We start from the raw sequence: 23,211 nt of genomic DNA, 5'->3' as shown, positions 1-23,211 counted from the left end.
CTGGATCCATTTCTGAGACTTCTTTTTTTATTGAGATATAATTCACATAATATAAAATTTACCCCCTTCAAGTGTATAATTTGGTTGTACAACTATTACCACTATCTAATCTCAGAATATTTTCCTGACCTCACAAATAAATCCTGTACTTATTAGCAGGCACTCCCACATCTGCAGCCCACACAGTCCCTAATCTACTTTCTGTCTCTGTAGTCCCTCAGAAACTTCTGGCACCAATATTTCAAGTCTGTGAATCATGATCTTCATTTTAATAGCTTTGGCCTTGACATTCCTACCTTACCTTTGCTCCTGGATAAAGCAAGTTTAATCTTCCCTAAGAACTATTGTTCATTATTTTCCCACCATTTGGACTCCCTTCCTGTGTTTGTGGAATTATTAGTTTGTGGCTCATTGTAGGAGGCAAAGGCTGTTTCTATTAAAGCTCACAAAGCTAGATGCATGCTTTCCCAGACTCCCTTGCAGCTAGACCTCAGATACATTAGCTAGATTCAACCAAGGACTTATAATCTGGAGCTAGAGGCCTAAAAAATCAGGGAGGTAGGGAGTGTTAGCTGGCAGTTGGGTGGCCTCAGATGTCCAAGGTCTATAGGCAGTCATGATGATGAATCCATGGCAATGGGGATTATGCCCAGTGGCACCAGTGTTCTCACTAGACTGGTTCTAATGCTGACTGTAGTCCTGTCTCTCTCTCAGACTCCTTGTTTCCACCATTGTTTCAGCTGGGTCCTTCAATCTTCCTAGCTATTGTGTGAGTTAGATCCTATTTTGAAAATAGATTCCCCTTTAGTTAAAAATCATCCAGAGTTGGTTTCCATGCTTGCAGCTGAGAACACCATCTCAGTTTAATAAAGCGTTTTATAAGAGTAGTCTTCATCGGAACAGGTTTACAGAGCTCTTGCCCCAGAACACTGCAATCTAGAGGGTGCCACATTTTAAAGATTGAACCTCCCCACCCCCATGTTCCTCCTTATCCCTGCTGCAGTGCATCTGTGAGCTGGTCTCTTTCTCTGGGGACATTTGCATAGTAGCAGGCTCACAGAAATGGGGATGGAGACTCAAGATCAAAGGCATTGCGTGCCCATCCTAGATGCCTCTGTCAGGGAGAAGGCCAAGCCTCTCCTCACTCTCCAAATCTCCTTTTTAAAAACTGAGTTTCTGGCTGCTTGTCCTCTGTTATAGATTTAATTGTGTCCCCCCAAATATACAATGAAGTACTTACCCTAATACCTAAGAATATGACCTTATTTGGAAACAGGGTTATCGAAGATGTGATTAATTAGGATGAAGTCACACCAGCACAGGGAGCCCTTCCTGTGGTATGACTGGTGTTTTTATAAGATGAGAAGACAAACAGAGGTAGGGACACACCAAGGGCAGAAGGCCATGTGGTGATGCGGGGAGAGAGATTGGAGTGACACAAACTAAGGGGTGCCAAGGATTGCTGGCCCCCACCAGAAGCTAGGAAGAGGCAAGGAATGACTTGAGCCTTCAGAGCTGGGGAGAATAATTTCTGTTGCCGTAAGTTACACAGTTTGCGGTCCCTTGTTATGACCAACAGCCCTAGGAACTACAACAGGTCTTTTTAGTTCCTAGCAATAGCTCTGCTTAAGAATCCATCTGTCCTCGGAGGCCAGTTGGACTGGATGCTTCTCAGTCCCATTGCTACCAGCTGCGTGGGCAGGAGAAGCCATTTGCCTCCTTAGAGTCTCCATTTCCTCATCTGTAAATCAAAGACGAACATGCTTCCTTCAAAGACAGTTAGGCATTTCAAGTAGCGCCTGGTGCACAAATAGCAACTATTAATATTCAACCAATGCTCCTTGTCAGTATCTGGCCCCCACACTCCCTCCCTTGTTGAGGGAAATCAGTGTAAAGCTTGCCCTTAGAATGCAGATCGATGCCATGGATTATTCAAAAACAATGAATCTTCTTTACAAAAGAGAGGAAAATTCCATGTGTGCTGTATCTCCCCCCTCCACCCTCTTTTTAATACCGCCTTTTTTCTTCTTAGCTTACGGTGCCGAAAGATCTCTTTCCCAGGAAGAGTGGGTGCTCACACAAAGGGCTGCCCACCCTCCCCAAGGACTGAGCCCCCTCCCCGCAGGCCAGGGTGGGGTCGAGGGGGGGCAAACACTGTGGGGAGGGAGCAGGTGGTGGAAAATCTGGCCTCCAATCTGGGAAGCTCAGCGTAGCCCATGGCTTTAATATCCGCTCTCCACAGCTTCATCTCCACTTGAGATGACGGTGCTGATTGTAGCACAATAAAGCTTGGGTGGTGGTGTTGGGGACGGCCCCGCTGTCCCTGGTTATTTCATTTAGAAGGCACTGTAATAGTCTTCAGGGAGAGATGGGAGTGATTCAAGGTAATTCAGCAGGACTCGAGATGTCCAAGATGTTTATGGTTCCTTCAAACCCTGGGGATTTTATGATTTGACGCCTGTAGCCACACAGCAAGGCCAACCTGGAGCTGACAGGGGAAAGAGATTTAATAGGTGTGGGTACTGACCAGGTGGTGCTGGGAGGTTTCTGCACAATTATCCATGTAGACCTCCCAACAACCCTGAGGGCATCTTAAGGCAGGTTCCCTAGAAGTGGGCCATGCTCGAGGCCACCTGTGCATGGGACTGTCTCAGGAATATCTCCTGGGGGAACCAACAGGAGACAGTGGGAGAGGAAGGAGCCCCACAAAGGTGTCATTTCAGGCTGAGACCTGGGGAGGGAAGCTGCAGTCAGCTCCTGCAGGGGCTTCTGGAGCATAAACAGCACCTGCCCTGGGCTCAATGGGGCTGGACTTCCTTACCCAGCACCCAGCTGGCTGGGTGAGGGCCTCCAGGATCAAATGCCAGGAGCAAACGTCAGGCACTTGTGGCTCTCTCTGCATGCTTACAAAGCATTGTCAGAACCCAAGGGCAGGTGGAAGCAAAACACCCTGAAGCCAGCAGAAGAGCACACAGAAATCACAAAAAGGGTTTAAGGGGACCTAGGTGGAAGCCAACAGTGTCTGCTACCAGGAGCCATCAACGTCCCCATTTTACAAATGAAACTGAGGCTCAAGGAGTGAAACAATACTCCCTGGAGAGGTGAGTGGCCAAGCCAGGATTTGAACATAAGCTTTCAAAGCATGTGTTCCTCCCACTCTGTAGTGACGGTGGGTGAAATTGTTGGCATCTGGGAAAGCATTGAACTTTCGCCTTTCTCTTTCTACCATCTCCCTGAGATACAGCAGCCCTGATTTCAGAGACCCCTGCTTTCTGCAAGGGGGTGAGATCTGGCTCCACGCTTCCTTCTACACAGACTCCCTCCTGCCACCAAAGGAAAAAAAATAAAGTAACATTTTCTATGCTTCAAAACAAAACAAGGCAATGGGAATGAGTGATCTACTCAATACTATCCACACACAATACCCACCAGTTACTGATGGTGCTGGACACAAGCGGGTCAGATTCCACTTGTACAAAGTACACAAAAAGAAAGAAAAGTAACATCTGGATGTCTGGTGACAAAAGCTAGGCTTTTAGTGACCCTTAGGGTGGGCATGAGAGACCAGAGGGAAGACCAAAGGCACTTCTTGGGGGGCAGGTTGTATTTAGTTTCTTGATTCAGATGCTGGGTACGTGTGTGTTCAGTTTGTGAAAATTCATTGAGCTTTGTACTTAAGATACATGTACTTTCTATATGCATCTCATAGTTTTATAACAGCTTTAATTGCAGAAAAAAGTGAAAGAAAAAGACCGTGAAGAAGGGCAAACAGGAGAAAATAAAGTCAAGCATAATCCTAGTCACTCAGAAATGGCTGTTGGTAGTGTCTTGGTGTGGATTTTCACACTCTCCCCATATGGATGTGTGCACACATGCACACCCATCCCCGGACGCATGTGGCAGAGTTCCTGGCTCTGAACCCATTATTCCAATCTTGAGAGTGGATCAGCCTGTGCTCCTGTGATAAATTTACCTTTAGTTGTTTAAGTGCATGCCCCACTTTGCCCCCAAACTGGTCATGTGGATTGCACTCACACAATTTATCCAAGCTTTCTGTGCCGAGTCTAGACTATACAAACTCTGAACAATGCATGGGGGGAGTCTGATAATAAATAAGAATTGGTTGTTGTCCTTGAGGGTCTTTGAGTTGAGCAAACAGTGTGATTCTGGGTAAGATGACCTCACGTAAACCTCATTTTCCTTACTCGGAAAATGGGGATAATAAAGTCTACCAGGTGAGGTTATTTTGAGACCAATGGGTAACATCATAAAGAATTTGGACCATGGCATAGTCTCCATGAGTGTATGTGACACTGAACAAATCTGTCAGAGGCCGATTTGAGCCCCATCGTGGCCCAGATGTGTCTAGCCAACAGGTAGGCTGGCGTTGTCAGAAACCTGTTTGCATGGGTGTTTTGGAGCCTCCTGAAAGAGAACTCAACCTGAGTAAAGGGGAAGTCAAGGAACAAACCAGAATGAACCCAGTGGGACCTGACTTCTCTGAGTGGAAGAACTATCTGGTTAGAGAAGGGGGCTGTGCACAGGAAAGGACACTAGATGTGAAAACAAAAGAGCCCGAGCTGGAGGACTCCAGAAAGGAGAGAGAGGCATTTCCTTCTGCTACTTGTGAGCGGACCTCACAGGTGGCAGGTGTGCCAGCCATGGGAGGAGATGGTGGTAGCAGGTGAGTGGGGTGGGGCGCACTTTCTACTATGGTGGTTCCCAGGGTGTCTGTGATGTTCAGAAACCAGTAGTTCTGGTAGGAGCAGCACCATCCTGTGGATGTGGCAGTGCCAAGGGAAGAGAGTTGGAGCAGGTGAAGGTCATGGAGATGCCACGTGAAAACTGGCTTGACTGGCTCATTGAGAGCCCAAGAGGTCACACAAATGCTTAGAATGAAACCAGGCAAGCAGATCAGCTTTGGCTGGATTTCACGGAGTGAAATCTCTTTCACTTTTAGTTTGGATTGGGATGTAGTTGACTTTTATACAAAACTCCTTTACGTCTCTCCCTACCTGTTATTAACTATGGCTTTGGGTGGCTTGGGCGTGGCACTGGGGGGAGATTTCCAGAAGAGAAAAATGGTAGAGCAGCAGTGTTCCTAAACAACTCTGGTCGTAACCCCTCTCCCTGGGGCACCAGTTGGAGGAAATAGGTTTCCTTGTCCTGGCGGAGCACTTCTCCAATTTCATGGGAACAGGAATCCCTGGGACTCCTCCCAAATGCAGATGCTGATTCCACAGGTTTGGGGCAGGCAAGGGCAGGAGTAGAGGGCAGAATGGAAGCTGAGCCCATCCTGCTTCATGGAGAGCAAGCTGCTCAGCTCGCTTCTCATTGAGGTCGTGTGTGAAGGAAGGTGGCTCTTCCTGAAGCAGGGTTTGAAGACCGCTGCCTAGAATAGGCCTCGTTTGCAATTCATTCTGCCCAGATCCCTGTTTCCCTGTACACAGTGTGAACTCCTAGTTTGCCTTTATTTAACATGCCTGCGCCAGGCCTAACTTAATTATTGGTTAAATGCTTAAAGAATGGGGTACTGCACAGTTCATGGTTCCCTGGTTAAGAAGCACACCTTCTTTCCTTTCTATTCTCAGCAGAAGCCATTATTATTATTAATTTGAAATTTCATAAATGGTTATTAATCTCTGCCTGCATCTCCCAGAAATTGCTGGGCTTGCCAAGGGCAGGTAGACTTGTTCAGATGGTATCGTTCCTGTTCTGACATCACCGATGGTGCTCTGTGTGTGTTTTTCTCTCGGAGACACTAGATGTTTACTTTCCCCCCACTTCCCTGCGATATGATCAAATACCCCATCGAAAGGTTCAGAGTTAGTGAACAGTTTAAAGTTCATGTTGAATAAAGGATCTGGCTGACAGCACCATTTGGGACATTGTAATCTGATGATGCTGGTGTCAGCCCATTACCCCCAAGTCTAGGACTAGCCGGTACAGCCTCCCATCCATGCTCCACAAAGGGTGCAGCTGTGAGTGCTGCGTCTGTTCTGAGAAGCTGGGCCCTCTGCCCTCCTGGCATTGATGGGGAGGCCCCACATATTTCCTTGGGGCTACTCAGGAGCTACTCTACTCAGGAGCAGAGAGCTGTGCAGGAGCCAATGTGGAAGAAAGCCTGTGGGAGTCAATGACCTGCCTTAATTCATTTTGCAGTCTGAATTCAGAAGTTTCAAAGCTTTAAATTGGTCAGAACCCTGTCTGGAGTATTCTCAGGGGGACGTAGCTAATTATGCCTACTTCAGAGGTTTACATTAACTTGGTAGAGCCCTTTGCAACCAATATCATGGTGAAGGGAGTGGTGCTCCTAAAAGAGGGCCTGGGTAGGAATAGAGATATTGATTCTTGACCCCACAGGCACTGAGTACCCACCCTGTGCTAGTGTTCCTGCCAAGTACTGGGGCATAAGAATGAGACAGATTTTGTCCTTAAGCCTAATGGACTCTCAAATGCAAAATTTCTATTGATTGGATTGTTAATACAGACCAGAAAACCAGCCTGATACATTGAATTGACCCATCCAGATAGGAAGGCTGGTTCTATGTAGGCAGAGTGGGGAATGGGAAGGAAGGAATGGTTCAAATGGGTGACAAATATGGACAGAACGGGAGGGGAATAAAGCATAGTACGAACTAGGTGTATGTGTACACACAATATAGGTTTGGTGACACAAAAGAGCAGATGCCTCCTTGAGGGGCAGATTGGCCCCGTGAGCAATTCCCGAAATGATGAAATTCCACGAGTAGAAGGGTGGTCTGACATCCGGCAGACCCAGATACCCAGATGGATAGCTGATTGTTGAGTTTAGGGGTTTGATGAAAGGATTAGGAGTAACTACTCTACCTGATGAGCCCCATGGACTATTGTCGAAAGTCGTCATTGTGACATTGGTCATATTTATAATAACATAACTGCTACGATGGTCATCTTCCAGCAGTTGTTGATTCTGTAGGTAGTACTGATGGTGGTGACGGTGATAATAGCAACCGCTCTTTGTTAAGCATCCACTAAGCATCAGGCGCTTTATATCATTTCTTCCTGTCTCCCAACAACTTGTGAGAATCATGGTCTGTATTTTACAGGTAAGGATTCTAAGGCTCAGGGGCATTAATTTCCTTGTCACCTGTCTGCTGAGTCAACAATCTAAGGGAGTGGTTGAGTGTGTACCCTGGTCAGATGTCAGAGTTTTGGTGCCTCCTCTGACACTTATCAGCTTGACTGACCTTGGGCAAGCCCTGAAACTGCTCTAGGCCTCGGTGTTCTTGTCTATAAAATGGGACTGATGTGAATATCCATTGTGTCTGTTACATAGCGAGTGATCAACAAACATTAGCTGCTGTTGTTCTTTATCTCTCCTAAAATAATATAAATGATAATAATAATTATTATTATTACTGGCAGGGCTAGGCATCAAACACAGACCTGTCTGGATACAAAACAATGTCCTTTCTTTGGTGCCACACTATCTTCTGGGGCCAAGGGGTAGCAAACTGTCAGATGAGTCTGTTCTGTGTTTCTTTAACCCTTTTTCTCTCTCAGATGGGCTTCTGCCACTCCAGACACCCTGGGCCACCTGGACTGGTATTTTGGGAATGTCTCTGCCCAGTGTCCATGCGGTCAATTCTCTTTCCCGTCAATGACAGGGGCAGAGGCCACTCACCGGGGGAAGGTCACTGGAGACCCCAGTGAGAGGGATGTCTCAGTGCCTCTCCCCCACACAGAGCTCTGCCTCCGGAAGGCCCAGCAGTGGCCTGTTCTTTTGTCTAGCCAAAGCTGCAGGGTATGTTTTGAAGCAAGGGAGTGAGTGACCCCAGCCCATCTGTTCAGGGCCTCTGATTAATGTACACGTCCTGGGGAGCCACTGGGCTCTTGACTGTGCCTGATGAAAGTATCCCAGGGTGACCCAAATATAGCCAAAATGTGTTAGGTAAGGCCTTTTTGGTTTCAGGCAGCAGATGAAATCCATTCTGGCGGTGTTCACAAAACAGGAAAACCTACCACAGGCTTTAGAGGTGTCTTATGAACCCAAGGGTAAAATGTAGCTGAGAACCTACAGGGAACCCATAGAATGAACATCCTTCCCTTGCTCTGTATTCTTTCCTTCTGAGGACTGGCTCTCTCTGCCAGTCCCCTGTGGAAAATATTCATCCCCAGTAGCCGTGCTTTTGTGCGTAAGCCCAGCCATGTGGGGACTTGCTCTCTGACTCTCCTCCAATTCTAAATACCAAGGACGCATCTCTCATTGGCCTCATCTGGGTCAGGTCACTACTGACAAATTTGATGGAAGTACATACAGATTTTAAGAAAAACCAATATAAACCCTAGGTAGGACTGTGGAAGTGCTTATTCAATGATAAGTGAAGGAATTAGACAAAACTGTGTACCCAGGAAGATTATAAGTCCTTCAGTATATTTATGCACATGGTTAAGTTAGAAGAGGCCACAGTGAGATGTATCTAATGCCTTGGATTCTGGTAAATTTGTTTTATTTGGCTGCCACTGCCATTATTAATGATCATTGGCACCTATTCTGTGTCGTGTACTTCAGAATGCAAGGCCACTGTGGGTGAGCGTTCTTCACATTTGTAGGGAAGTGAACTGAGGTCCAAAGAAGTTGTGCACCCTGCTGGTAATGAAGTAGCTGAGCCAGACCCTGGGTCACATGCTCTTTCTACTGCACTGTATTGTGTCTCACGTTGTTGAGTTGACCAAAGAAGGACAATTTAAAAACATGCAATGGGACTGTTCAAGGTTAATGATACCTAGAGAGGGAGTTGTGAGGTCATGTCTGGTGAAGGGAAATAAGGAATGGAGGTTTCCCAGAGTAAGAGCCCAGGAGGGAGTCAGAAAAATCAGTCTCCTCTGTGTTCAAGGAATGGCTGAGTACCTGGCTAACCCAACCCTCTATGTCAAACCTTGCATAAGAAATATACAGAAAAATTTTACTAACCTTAAATATTGCAAGTATTAAATAGAAATATTCCAATGTGCCCCAGGGGAACCTGAGTTTCCAGTTTTCATTATTAGAGGTGATTTCATGTTAGTGGAGCTCTAGCCCCATAACTCCCAGGAGTTGAGAGAGCAATTATTCTTTGGTAGGGCTCCTGACTGGAGAGGTTACCACCACTCTGAAAGCTCCACCATGGCTCCAAATGTGACCTACTTTAAAAAAAAAAAAACAGAATATAAGACCAAGTTTTGGTTGATTGGATGACTATCTATTGCTAATTCCTCAAAACATGCTATAGTTTCTATTCAAGGGCATCACATTATTCTGTAATATCAGAGAAGTAAGGATGTTTCACCCCATGTCAAAGATGCTTGGGGGTTAATTGTAATTTGTCAAGGACCAAGAAGGGGGAAAATCCAAGTCTAAGTCTATGGTGATTGTTTCTTTTGAAGAAGGTGTGTGATCTACTCAAAGTGAGATTGTGCTGAGTAGAAGGGCCTGTAGGGGGCGAACACCCACAGGAGCTCAGGGCAGGCTCTCGCCTCCCTGCTACTGGGTGCTCCCCTTTGGTGGTGAAGATTTGGGAGGTCACAATGATAGTAACGCACAGACACATTTTAGTGGTTTTATTAACTTGTCTTTCCAGGTTCGTTTTCATGAATATTTATGGTTGGGGTATGTCCCTCCAGAGATCCTGCAAATAGCTCTTATTATTCAGATAAAATCCCTACCAAGTTGGACTAAGGGGAGGCACCAGTGAGCCCAGCCTTGTACTTCTCCTAGGAAATGAGAGCTTTACCAATGGTTTTCTATGGGTGTGAATCTTTAGGTCCAGGCATCTTTTAAATAGAGCTAATGAGCTATGTTGTTGTGAATCCAAGAGGGAATATGAATGTCTGTGTTCTGGAAGGCAGAGAGGGGTGGGACAAATTCCCAAGGGTCTCATCATCCTCCAATGGAATTGACTTTGGCAACTTCTGCTTTTTGCCACCACCTTCTCCATCTCTAACGAAGGGTTCCAGTTTCCTCTGGATGCAAAAGTGCAGGCAGGACCATGGCAGAATTTACTGCCTGGTGGGACGGAAGGGTTGTATTTCCCCAGAAGAACCCACACAGAGCCCTGGCACTAGCGGCGATGTCCTCTGCACCTGCCAGAGATTTCCCACTGTTACATCTTCAATGGGGCTTGAAATTCTGGCTGGGCCAAGAGGAAGGAAGTGGCTTTACCACCCAGCCATGCATCTGCCAATGGGCTCTGGGTGGGCTGGGGAGCTGTGGGGAGAGGACAGATTTAGGTATGGGAATCAAATGCTACCTCCGGCACTTTTATAACAATGAGCTAATATGGACCTCCTAAAAACAATTTTTAAGGGCATGGAGGGTATCTCAAGTGAGCATGAGCCCTCTGATAAGCATCAATTCATAGGCATGACTAGTTCGATACAAACCCTCCTGATTACTGAGACACACCTGACTATTGGCTCAGGTGGAACTTTCACCTGTAAAACCAAAAGAAGGGTAGGACTGAGGGTGAGAAGTGAGGGTGGGTGGGGTGGGGGAAAGTGGTGGTGGGACATGGGGCAACTGTGTTCAAACATTAATAAAACAATAAAAATAAAATAAAAATAAAACCAAGTGGTCAGAGAGGTGATCTCTGTGGTCTTCTCCCTCAGTAATGCACTTCTTAGCTGTTTGGATTCTATCAAGATCTCTTGTTGTGTCGGAAACTGTCAGCAGATGCTACAGCTGTCCCTGGGGGAGTGGGTATCATGGTACCCAGACCTCCCTAGGCTGAAGGATGAGGTTGGGTCCAGGGTGATGTGTCTGGTCTCAGAGTCACAGTGTAGAAGGAAGGGAAGCATTCACCTGTGACTAAGACCTGCTCATGGGCTGAATTTCCTCTATTTACAGGCTGTCTCTGCTCACCAGGAGGGGCCCAGGGGGGACAGGGAGCAGGTGGCACTGGGGACTCTAGGGAGAGCAAATACAAATTTGACACCACCTGGAGATAAAGAAGAGAGAAAAAGAGGTTCTAAAAACAGCTAAAAACTAGAGACATGACAACCAAATGCAACATGTGACCCCTGAAAGGGTCCTGGATTTAAAAAACATGTAAGAAACATACTGGGACTACTGGGGGAATTTGCATATGATTGTCTGTTAGGTGATATTGTATCAATGTTAAATTTCTTAAGAATGAAACTGGGGTCATTATTACATATATATATGCATACACACAGAGATGAAGCAAATGTAAAATATTAAAAGTTGGTAATGTGCGTGAAGCATATATGGGTGTTTAAAATTGTGCTACTCCTTCTACTCTTTTACAAGTCTGAAGTTTTTGAAGTCAGAAGTGTCAGAAAATTGTTCGAAAGTCAGATATGTGCAGTAGTATAGGTTCTCCATTCCTATAATCTCTTTCTTTCATGTTTATTCACCCCACAAGTTAAGAAGAACTGACTCCTGTTGTAACTTAAGCTCATTTCCCCATTTGTCCTGTTATCTCTGTAAACCTAGGGCTCAGCTGGCTTTGATGATATGGGGAACCTCAGGGCTGTTCCCGGAACTCACATTTGTATGTCATGGGCCACTCTCCTTTGAGTGACACTGGAGGCAGCAGCAGAAGCTAACGCTTGTCGAGCGTTCATTCTGTGTCAGGCACTTTGGCTGCACCAGCTCAGCTGATGCTACACAACAAACCTTGCTTACAAATGGCAGAGCCAGAATAAGAACAACCCAGGACACAGGACTCCCAAACCTTTGTTCTTGATTACCATTGAGCTGGTCTCAGCCTGGAGGTTATTGCAGTTACCTGGAGAGAAGACTCCAATATGCATGCGTGGGCCCCACCCCCGGGAGTACTGGCTCTGCAGTGCGGTACAGACACCTGTGGCTGTGTGGCTGCAGCCTCTTCTGTCTCTCTAAGCCTTGGGGGTTCCATCTGTGATCTGTCTCCTCTCTCGTCACCACTTGGAGGGAGAGTCAGTCCCTTTAACCTGAGAGGTTTGCCTCAGCCCTTCCTTTCTGCTCAGACCACCATCTGCTTGGGTTGGCCCTGGCTGCCTCACAGGATGCAAGCTGGGGCCATGGCTTTGGTTGAACCAGTAAACCAACCGTACACCATTCCTCACACTTAGCTTGTAGTGGAGGCATTTCGGGAACTCAGGTGTGGGCTCCCGAGGACCCGTGTGCAGACTGACGGCTTCCTTCTAGTGAGAGTCCTGCGGGGAAGGAGAGGAGGACAGAGGCACACAGAGCAGGGGCAGGCTGCGGCTCTATCTGTGATGTGTCATTTCTTCTTTTTTGAATGAATCTCAAAGGAATTATGCTGAACTGAAAAAGTCAATTCCAAAAGGCTATGTACTGCATTATTCCATTTATATAATCTTCCTGATATGACAGAATTACAGAAACAGGACAGATTAGTGGTTGCCAGGGGTCAGGGGCTGGTGGATTGCTAGTAAAGGGCACCAGGAGGGGCCCTGCTGGGGACGGCAGTGTTCTGCATCTAGACTGAATCAGTGTCAATTTCCTCCTTGTGATATTGTGCAATAATTTTGAAAGATGTTGCCATAGTGGGAACCTGGGCAAAGGGTTCAAAGGATCTCTATGTTATTTCCTACAATTTGATGTGAATCCTCAGTTTTATCTCAAAGTAAAAAAAAGCTTAATTTAAAAAAGAGGATATAAGGTGAATATGGCAAAATAGAAATACCTGTTCTATGCGGGTCTTGGAAATCTGTTACATTGTATGATTTTCACTGTTTTCTGAAGGTCTGAAATATTTAGTAAAAACACAACCCTCTGGAGTTTTCTCGTCAGCCTTTGAAGCACGCGCCCTTGCCCAGGACCGGCTCCGGTCCCCTCGGGCCAGTGCCACAGAAGGGCAGTTCTGCAGAGTGTTGCAAGGAAGAGGAGGCGGTGCTCAGCTGCGGGGCTGACCCGGCGAACAGCCCTCTGATCTCTCTCCCTCTGTACCGAACCTGGGAAAGCACCTGACACTCCTGGAGGGCTGGGACTTCCCTGCTAGCTCCCGCAGTGCCCCCGAGTCTCCTTGGCACGTTCACAATCGGGTGCAGTCCTACCTCCACACGGGCTGTCAGTGACAGTCAACGTCCATAGAAGAGCTACCACCAGGGAAGGCTGTCTGCACATTAGACTCCTCCACTTTGTGTATTGTAAGAAAAGAGGCATACACACCAGAATTTATTTATTATATAGCTAAATCAGAACTTTACAATACACTCAAGGGGGACAGACAAGAAGTGTACAATGCTTTACATGCAAAAAATAGAAAAGAATGTCCAAAGGATCAAAGTTATATCGGAATAGAATCATAGTCACCATTAAAGAGTACAGAGTTTTCAACCCAGTGTCGCAGGGTGGACTCGGTCGCAGTGGAGCTATTCACATGGATTCTGAATGACAATCAGGAGATACTCCTTATCTGCGGAAAGACGTGGAAAAAGTAGTCCTCTCTAAAAATTAAATATAACAAATGAATACTTCAGCTCATCTGCTTTTCTCTTTGAAACATCACTTGGACCTTGTGTAGACCAACTTGGGTTTACACCCTGGTTCCACGTCAGAATCATCTGCCAAGCTCTTACAATGCACCATTACCTGGGGCCCAGCCCCGGAGACTCTAATTTCATTGGTTTGGGGTAGAGTCCGGGTGCCAATCATTAGTTCTGCAACGCTCTCCAGGTGATCTCAATGTGCAGCCAGGGTGAGAACACAGGTGTAGAGAAAGCTGTATTTAGTTTATGGGTAATTCTCATTTTGCAGATGGACGACTACAGAGAAGTTTATTCTAGACTAGATTTAGAAGCATGAGTCCTGTTTTACACTGACGTCCACCAACACCGCAAAAGCAATTCCTTCACGGGAAGAAGCGCTTGGGTGGTTGCGCTCTCTCGGCAGGCAGGTGACCGTGAGCTCCCACAGGGGACAGCAGACTCCACAGGCCTCTGAGCCACTCCCGGGCTTGTCCCCTGGACAGGAGACATTTCTCCCACTCTCCAGAAAATCTGTGTGCTAGGTTCACCCAACATGAGACCTCCATCTCCTAAGTTTTTGATTACTGATAATAAATGCAAGTGGGAAAAATTCAACTTCTTCAAAGGTCAAATTCATCAGTAATGTCACAACATTTTGAAGTTGCAATTTTCAGACTCAAACATTGTCTTCGAAGAAGACAGTGGAGAACATTATGTGCCATATCGCATATTAAAATCTATCTGTAATAGTGTCAACAACAAAAATAAAGTTAAACCTATACTCCTTGTTCTTTGAAACAAAGCTTCTGTATGATAAAGTGGGAAGATGCTTTGCGCATGAAGTGAAATGCCAATTACCTGGGGCGACCATGATTTCGTGCTTCTTGGACCGGATCCTCAGGAAGGTGAGGTCATTCTGGGGGTCGATGTCGCGCACGGTGCTCCTGGCTTTCATGGTCAGCTGGTGGAGGAGGCCCGCGTACTGCACGGTCGTCGAGTTGTCCAGGGTGGTTCGGATCGGGATGCCTGCCGCGCGGTTTAATGTGGGGTTAAACTTTCTTTTTCTGATTATAAAAGTAATATGCACATTGTAGAAATATGGAAAATACTTACAATTGTGAGGAGAAAGAAAGAGTGGAGGCTGGTATTACCCACTAGTGACAATTTTAGTTTATTTTCCAATCGTCTTGTCTCTACATGGATTTTTTAAAATACTTGGGTCAAAGTATAATTACAAATTTGATGCTTTCTTTTTTCATTTAAATGACAGCATACAAGCCCTTGTTGGTGACTGTGTCATCAATATTATTTCAAAAGGCTGTATACTTACAACTTTATGGATCTACTGTAATCAATCCCAATTGGTGGATTGTTAGGTATCATGTTTTTGTTTTTGTCACCAATGGTGTGACAAATATTCTTGTGCACCAATCTTTTGGGAGCTGTTGACTGATTGTCGCAGTACTAGGTGAACATATTACTACACACGAATGCATTTCCTCGAGTGTCCTGTCTACGGTGAGTCTGCTTTGCAATGCTTGGTCTGTGCTCACTTTCTCCCCTGAGGCGAGAATTAGGCAGCAATATAACTACACACATGCTAGACAGCATATCAAAAGGGATTTTCAAAATTTCTTTGTAACATGCAGTATTCAGCAAACCTTAAATTTTATATGAGGAAACACAGCAACAAAAACACTGTGGTCTTGCTAGGCATCTCCTGGTTTGCACTCATTCTTGGTTTAAGCGTTATTAAATTTGGCTACTTGTGTGCTCTATTGCTCCATGATACACATTTAAAACAGAGCCTATTAATTGAACTGGAAGAATCTAGACAGACAAATAGGCAAGTATAATTCAATTCAGTTCAAATCAATCCAGCTTAATTCGGGTCACTCAGCGCTCAGCGCTTATTAACAGGTGCATGCTAGGTATTTTGCATATATTGCATCTAATCAGAAACAGCCTTCATATTATTTTAAGAATTTCCACATAGCCAGAGAGTTCCAGGGATTTGATTTGCAAATGTGTCTTTAATTTAGGGTGGCACATGAAGGTGAATTGGGGATTGCTGTCAGATTCTTCAGGTACCTGAATTGCAGCCAATCAATAAAAGAGGCTAACGTGGCTCTTGGCTTTCCCTCAGTGAAGGTAATTTCAGAAACTGTTAAGCGAGATGAGCACTTTAAGAGTGGACTAGCGTTACAAACTTGGGCTGTTACCATTTTTCATGAAACTCTTTGAGAGCCCTCAAATCTGACTTTGAAACAGATTAGTTGCTTTCTCTTTTAAGAAAATTATTGTCTCTAGAATAGGTCCTGCCAAACAATACAAGGACAACATTTACAGGAAAACCTACTCGATAAATACAGTTTTACGTAAACTTGTTAATTTTCACATTATTATTTCTTGGCTGCGTTCCCCCAGAAGTCGGTTTTGTCTTTCACACCTGATGAAACATCGAAAGGCATGTGTCTTTAACAAGCAGGAGAGCGAAACGTAGCAAGCGCTCAACCTTGTAAGAGCACTTTTTGACGAATAGTTCTATTTTGCATCCTGAATAGTGACTACATACAAAGTCTGCATTGCTCAGTGTCAAAACAAGAAATACAACCTGAATAAATTATTTAAAATGTAGATGACAAGATTATGAATCAGATGCTCAGGCCTATCTAGTTGTCTATCCATGATCCACGTCAATAAATAAATCAGCCAGCCTTTCTGCACAGTAAGTACACACTGTGGAAAGTCTTGGAGATTTTTATACCCCCTATAGACACTTGAACAAGTCAACAAATATTTGTGGAGCTCTTGCTTGGTACCAGGCAAGGTAATTACAAAATAATTTATTAACAAGTTATCTTAGCACATGATGTAAAATTCACCCACTTCCTCTTCTGAGGGGTAACCACTGCTCCCCGTTTCTTTGGTACCCTTCCAGAGGCATTGTAAGTCTATTCGAGGATGTTTGTGTTTGAAGTCTTTAGTTGTATCATTCTCTATTCTGCACCTAAATTATTTTCATTTAATGCACTTTGGAAATGGTTCCATTCAATACACATAAGGCTAGGTCATTCACAATGACCACGTAACATGACTGTCAAATGGATGCTTTGTGATACACGTGACTCATACACCCTCCTGATGAGCATGGAGGTTGTCCCCAATCTTTGGCTTTTATATGCGAGGCTACAGAGTACGTCTTTGGACATGCCATTTCACGTTTGCATATATGTGTAGTATAAATCCCTGAAATGAAATGTCTGGAACACAGAGTATGAGTCTGATGTTGCTGAATTTATGGCACTACTTTAAAATGACTATTATCCCAGTGAGCTGATACTTTTCCACTGTACATTTGTACTTTGGTCGATAGATTGTATTTCAAAAATAAAGGGAGTTAGCTAGATGGCTGATAAAACCTAATGAAATTCAAAGAATAGATGGTTGGTAGTGTCAAGAGTATTTACAATTAAGAGCCTACAGAAATCAGGCTTGTATACCTAAGAATATACGACAGATGTGACTGCCCAGGAAACAGACACGCACGCAATATATTCATCAGCATCTACATCAACGTTCAGTGCTGTAATGTTGTAAACAGTGAAAGGTCTCCTAAGTGGGGAACCAATGTTAACAAAAATCTTCTCTAATAAAAGTGTATACCATTCAGCACTGGGCTAAATTGATAAGTCTACTTTATTGTCATGAATAGGAAGTCTATGTTTCAGTAACAGTGGAACCAAAAATCCCTACTTAACATGGTATACGAGGAGGTCTCAGTGTATGCACATGGTAGAAGGCTCACATACAATCACATTTAAAACTTGACAATATGCTAAAATGATTTGCCTGGAATCAGTGGACTAACACTACGAGCAGAGAACAAGGACATATAGGCACTATCTCAGTTAAATATTTTCAGTATCAAATTTCCTGGGACTTCTGAAAGCTACAAAGCCACACTATTATAAGTGGCACTTTCATCTAAAATTGAACAGGCTGTTGAAATGGAGTATTTTATTACACATTCTAGTCACATAACTTATACCACATGCTATTAATAAACATCCTTGTCATACACTCTGGTTATTAATAATCTGACCATAAAAATAAGCCCCTCATTTATATTTTTGGGAAAAAGATTAATTTGGATTTCAGAAAAGTGTACTGAATCCTAACACAACCCAGTTCCTGTAGAGGTTAATTAGAAGTTAATAGGTCTTAAAAATACTATTTTGTTGCTTTTGGATGTGAACAGTGCTGAGAATCCCCAGGAAAAGAACGTAAAAATCACTTTTAATCCCACCACTCAGAGATAATTACCACAACATATCTTTGCCCTTTCTTCCATATTTATTTAAAGTGTACATGTGTGCATGGCTATCCTTTTTTTATTAGAAAATGCTGGATACTGCTATGTTCCTTGATTTTTTTCATCTAATATTGTGAGTAGTTTCCCATGACTCTGCATATTCTTCAACACTTTAAATAGATCAATAGTTCATCAAGTAAATATTACATAATTAATTTAAAATTTCCCCTACTGTTGGGACAGATTTATTGACTTATTTGTCTGGTTATTTATTGCCGCTCTACATGATGCCTCTGCAAGTATCATTCATACCCACATGTTTCCTTCTCTAATTCTTAGGGTAAATTCCTAGGGTTGACATTACAGATTAGAGTGTAGATATTTTTCAGACATTTTGTGCATATTGCTAGGATTATGTACTTTAAGATCTTCCAAAATAACACATTGGATGAGTCATCCTGGATGTCACAGGTGAATGCACCTGTATTGGGCTGAACAGTGGCTGCCCCCCATTCAGGTCTACTCTAAATCTCAGACTGTGACCTTATTTGGAAATAGGGTCTTTGTAGATGTAACCAGTTAAGATCAGGTCACACTGGATTCGGGTGGACCTACTCCCATGACTGATGTCATTAAGGAGAGAAAGCAGAGACTTGGAGATGACAATGGAGGCAGAGCTTGGAGGGATGCATCTATGAGCCAAGGAATGCCAAGGATTGCTGGAAACCACCCAGAGCTAGAAGACAGCAAAGAAGGCTGTCTTGTAGAGCCTTCGAAGAGAGCTTAGCCCTGCTCACACCTTGATTTCAACTTCTAGCCTCCAGAGTGGAGGGACAATAACTATTTATGGCAGCCAAAGGAAAAGAATATAGCTCCTCTGTGAAGTGACAGAGATAACCCATCTTAGGGGGTGTGGCAGAGTGTATGCAGCAAATAACATGGACTTAAAATCAGTTCCGCCAGAACCGTGCACTAGGGCTGGACTGCTTCCTGGAAATAGTAGACATAGATCTTGACTTACCTACAGGGCTCATCTTAAGTCCACTCCCTCCTGACCACCCGAGCTGGGTGTACTTACTATATTCATTTGATGCTGAGATATGTTTAATTTCATTTTGTAAAACACATCAGATGTTTTAATTGTACATATCAATGAAAAATTCCCACATTCTCAGAATTATGTATTTATAATTTATTAAGTGTTGGGTATTGTGCCAAGCACTTGACAATTATTATTTCACTTATCACAACCATCAACAAAGGAGGTTATTTTCCACTTTTGATAATAAAGGATTGAAGGTCAGAGTTTAAACAGACTTTAAATTGTTTAAGTTTTAAAGCCATCACTAAACATTGATGGATTTGCTCCAAAATAATGATTAGCTGTGAGATTCTGCTGCCAAGCACTGAGTGGGCAATGTGCCAACCCCATCGTTCCACATGAATTATATGAAGTAACTGCTCTTGTTTCGACTAATACTCTGGGATTTGCAGCACCTTGTGCCCTTACAAATGCCCAAATTAGTAAGGGCACGAGGTGCCACAAGGGGCAACTGAGCAAGAGCCCTTAAGAGATTGCCACCATAGCTGAGCATGTGGCAAGCAACGTGCCAGAGAAACGCTCTGTGGATTAACAGGAACTGTGGAGTGGAGCAAGTTTCTGGAACAAGTCTACAGATTTCATAGGTGGAAATACATCAGTCCTTTCTACACTATAACCACAAAGACTATCGTATAAATTACAATTAATTTTCAAAGATTTCATTCAATATGGCAAAGGAACAATTTCATTTAAAATGAAGAATGAAACTTGGAATAATGTTAAAACAAAAACATACTGCCAGCAATAATATTCTATCTTCAATATAAAAGTCTTATTGTTATTCCTGAAAGGACAGAAGATAGTTATCAAAGCTTTCAAAATGAGACAATGTCCAGTGTTTCTTAGCAATATGTAGACATTTTAAGACACAGCTTATTTATATTTATGTCCCTAGTTCTTAGCAGAGTGCTGGACATGTAATCCCCAATAGATGTTTGACAGTAAAAGTTATAGCTGAAATATACGAACTCTGCTTTTGATGATAAGATCTAAGAGGCTGGTCGTGGGGTGCAGCACAACAACAAAGGGCAGCTCTCGGCCTTCGCAGAGGTCAAGAAGGCAGCCCACGATGTACTTACCTTCTGCATTTACAACCATCGTTCCGATGACCCCTTTATGGTTCTGTATCCTCTTTAGGGTTTCCTCCACCTCCGCCTGTTAGAGACCAGAATGGCAATGAACCACGGGGGTCTTTGTGGTTACCTCCATCCTAAAGAGAATAATATTTGGGAAGATCCCTACTCCCCTTTCCCTTTAACCTAAGGTACTGGAGGCTATAATCTCAGACTTTTGGAAGAGAGCTTTGAAATCGTCAAGTCCCATATCCAAGCCGACACAGCAGGACCCCTAACTGACAGCCGTGACAGACCTCCCTGGCTTGAACTCTTCTACAGTTAGAAAGCTTATTGCCTCATGAGAGCTCACTCCATTTTTGTCTGTCTCTATTTGCTGGCAAAGTATTCTTTACATTGGACAGAATTCCTCTCCTGATCATCTTCCACTCATTGATCTTTCTCTTTTTGTATGAAAAAATTCCCCTCCTACATTATAGTAATTTAATATTTATAGAGCTATATCATTGCCACTCTCTGTCAAAAAGTATCTGTTAATGAGAAATCTTATTTTTCAATCCAAAATGTTACCTGCTTGGGAGTTTAGGTGATTACATTCAGGATATTCTAAAACATATTCTGAGATTCCAAGGATCTCTCGGTAAATACGGCCTTCTTCTCAGTGCAAACTGAATGTTCAACCATGAATATGTTAGAACCCCATTATTGGGTTTTAAAATCAGCTTTCTTAATGAATTTTATGAATAAACTATATTGAAGTGGTTTTCTTTCCTTGTACAAATGCTAAACTCAAGAAGTCTGTTCCAAACCTGCATATTGTTCATAACTGAGAGATCACTGGGTATTCTGAATTCAAACATTATTCTTCACTGTCTTAAGAGGGTTTGTGATATTTTTTTTCCTTCTCAACATTGTACAGATTATGTACGATGTAGTACAGATTATGTAGTAACATTATGTTACTTAGGCAAGACAGTTTTCTTTTGCACCTAATGTGGACGAGAAAACTTATTTCTCCCTTTGTTATGACTATACAGGTGTTTTCTGAATTCTAGGCATTTATGTACTAGATTCACAATTTTTGGCATTAGGAAAATCACCTACATTATTCAGCTAGCATGTTCTTTAAATCATCTCACTTCTAAAAGCTTAAATGACTGCACTTTCAAAGCAAACTATATACCACTACCAGAAATGGAAATCTGATATTATTAGTCATAAACAAAAACAAACAAGAAAAAAGGGGGGAATACATTACATTCTACGCTAAAGAAATCTCTGAGCCTGAGTTCTTTAGTGAAAAACTGAAATTTCGAAATGCTAGTGGTGTACTGACCTAATATTGCCAGAAACTTTCACCTGGATATGGTCGAAAGGTTGAAAAGAAAATGAAATGAAAGAGGAACAGCTTTCTCAAATGTGATTTACTCTGTCTTATTTGGTATTTCTGAGCCATCTCAGGTAGCAACTCATGTTTGCATCTCACTTTGGGAAACACTGCACTTAATGCTGTGTGTGTGGGGGGTGCTACTTTATCACTTTTTCCCCATCTCCAAGACAACGTCCACAGCTCCTTACAATCACTGCCCTCCTTTACCCTTTTCTCTTTTACGTCTCTCCCAAACTCCTCCCTCTGCTCTCCCCAGCCTTTCCTTCTCTTTTCCCAGTTGTTTTCTCCTCTTGTAATTTCTGAACCCTCCTGCTACAATCTCTTGATCCCCATCCCCTTTTCATTCCTCTTAAAACTCCTCGCTTTCACCTTACTCTTCTTCAAACTTTCCCCAGTCTCCATTTTCCTTCCTTCACTCTCTATTCTCTCTCCCCCCTTTCCTCTTTTCTTCTTTCTCTTTATTTGCTTTTCTTCTCTCGCACTAGCTTCTCTTTCTCCCCTTTCTCCATTGCCTTGCGCTCCCTGTCCCATCTTTTTCTTCCCTTTCAGGGTGATTTTTCTTTCTGTCTCGCTCCTCCCCTTTTCACACTTTCCTCGCTGTAGATAGAGCTCTCTCATTCCTCACAGGATCTTTCATCTCCTCAATATCTGTATCTTCTCTGTCTTGATATCTCCACTCACCAAGTACCACCTCCAGAAATCACCCCCATAGATATCTATGCCCCAAGATAGGTTCCTCATCTAGACATCTTCTTCCCCGCCTTCATGGTCCTCCTCTCGTCTCTAGGGTCTTCCAGTCACCCTTCCAAGAAGCTTAGGGAGCCTCCAGGTTTCGCCGCAGCCCTGGCCCGGCCTGGATCGACCTCCAGAGGAGGGCAGAGAAAGCCCACGTGGGTCGGCGCCCTTGGAGTGGTGGGTAGTGGACGGAGACCCCAGATTTACCATCGCGCTGGCCACGAAACTCTGGGATCAGTCCCGCGCTAGGGCAGTCTGGGATGTCAACAACGCTTCCAGCCGTTGCTAAGAGACGGGGGAGGAAGTGACCTCCCGGAAGCGTTGGTGCCCCGCGCCTGCGTGCGCAAGGGTCGGGCTGCTGCCTGAGAGCGCTTTTCCGCCCAGAACTGGCCTGGCTCCTCCCGGCCGCCGTAGGCGGGGTTTGTTGCTCTAGGTCCCTGGTGCTCACCTGAGTTTCACCTATGCCCGCGGGGCAAGGAGGCTGAGAATCGGTGTGGGGCTAAGGCCAGGCTCCGGGTCTTTCGTGCATCCATTCATTCGTTCCTTTAGGTACGCATTAATGTAACAGCCACTTACTCACTCAAGACCACCTACCACGTGCCAGGCTCTTTTCAGGGCCCAGGGTATCGTCTAGCTCGGGAGACAGACCAAATACAACAACGGAAGCAATACCCCAAGTGGGATACCTGCTCCGGGGCATACACTGGGGAGGGTATCTCTGACGCTGGGTTTGACTTCCTTTCGAGATACTTGGTAATAGACTCATTGACACTTGGCGTGCTTCCTTGTGCAGCGCTAATAAAGTTTGTTCCCCTGACACAGATAGTTAAAATTTTTTTTTTTTATTAAAGAAGAAATATATCAGCATGGAGTAGTGCAACACTATGTATGTTTACCGCCCACCCCCAAAACAGCAGGGTAAGCACCATCTTACATCTAATGTTCTCATCTAGTTGTATCCCTGCTCTTCATTCAGTTGAAGAATTGCAACTTACCAGCATTTTTGTTGAATCCATTAGGGTCTTTCTTTTGTGGTCATTATTTGTCAACAGTTCTGAGTCATTGAAAAATTGCAGGTTGTAGTGAGGGATGTTCTATAAATCGCCACAGAAGAGAGCATTCCACTGGGTATTAAGAA

General features: G+C 44.1%; 1 protein-coding gene across 1 annotated transcript; it reads right to left on the bottom strand.

Moving 5' to 3' along the window:
* Window positions 1-13,157: 13,157 nt before the first annotated feature.
* Window positions 13,158-22,391, bottom strand: DYNLRB2 (dynein light chain roadblock-type 2). The gene is made up of 4 exons (XM_028502030.2): window positions 22,281-22,391; window positions 19,955-20,030; window positions 14,317-14,484; window positions 13,158-13,406 (listed from the first exon to the last, which is right to left on the bottom strand). Exons 1-4 carry the CDS (start codon window positions 22,281-22,283, stop codon window positions 13,363-13,365), a joined length of 291 nt encoding a protein of 96 aa, XP_028357831.1. The 5' UTR covers window positions 22,284-22,391; the 3' UTR covers window positions 13,158-13,362.
* Between the last annotated feature and the right edge of the window lie 820 nt (window positions 22,392-23,211).

Source organism: Phyllostomus discolor, chromosome 12 (assembly GCF_004126475.2).
Source record: "Phyllostomus discolor isolate MPI-MPIP mPhyDis1 chromosome 12, mPhyDis1.pri.v3, whole genome shotgun sequence".
Classification (NCBI taxonomy): Eukaryota; Metazoa; Chordata; class Mammalia; order Chiroptera; family Phyllostomidae; genus Phyllostomus; species Phyllostomus discolor.
This window is presented reverse-complemented; position numbering and strand designations above follow the sequence as displayed.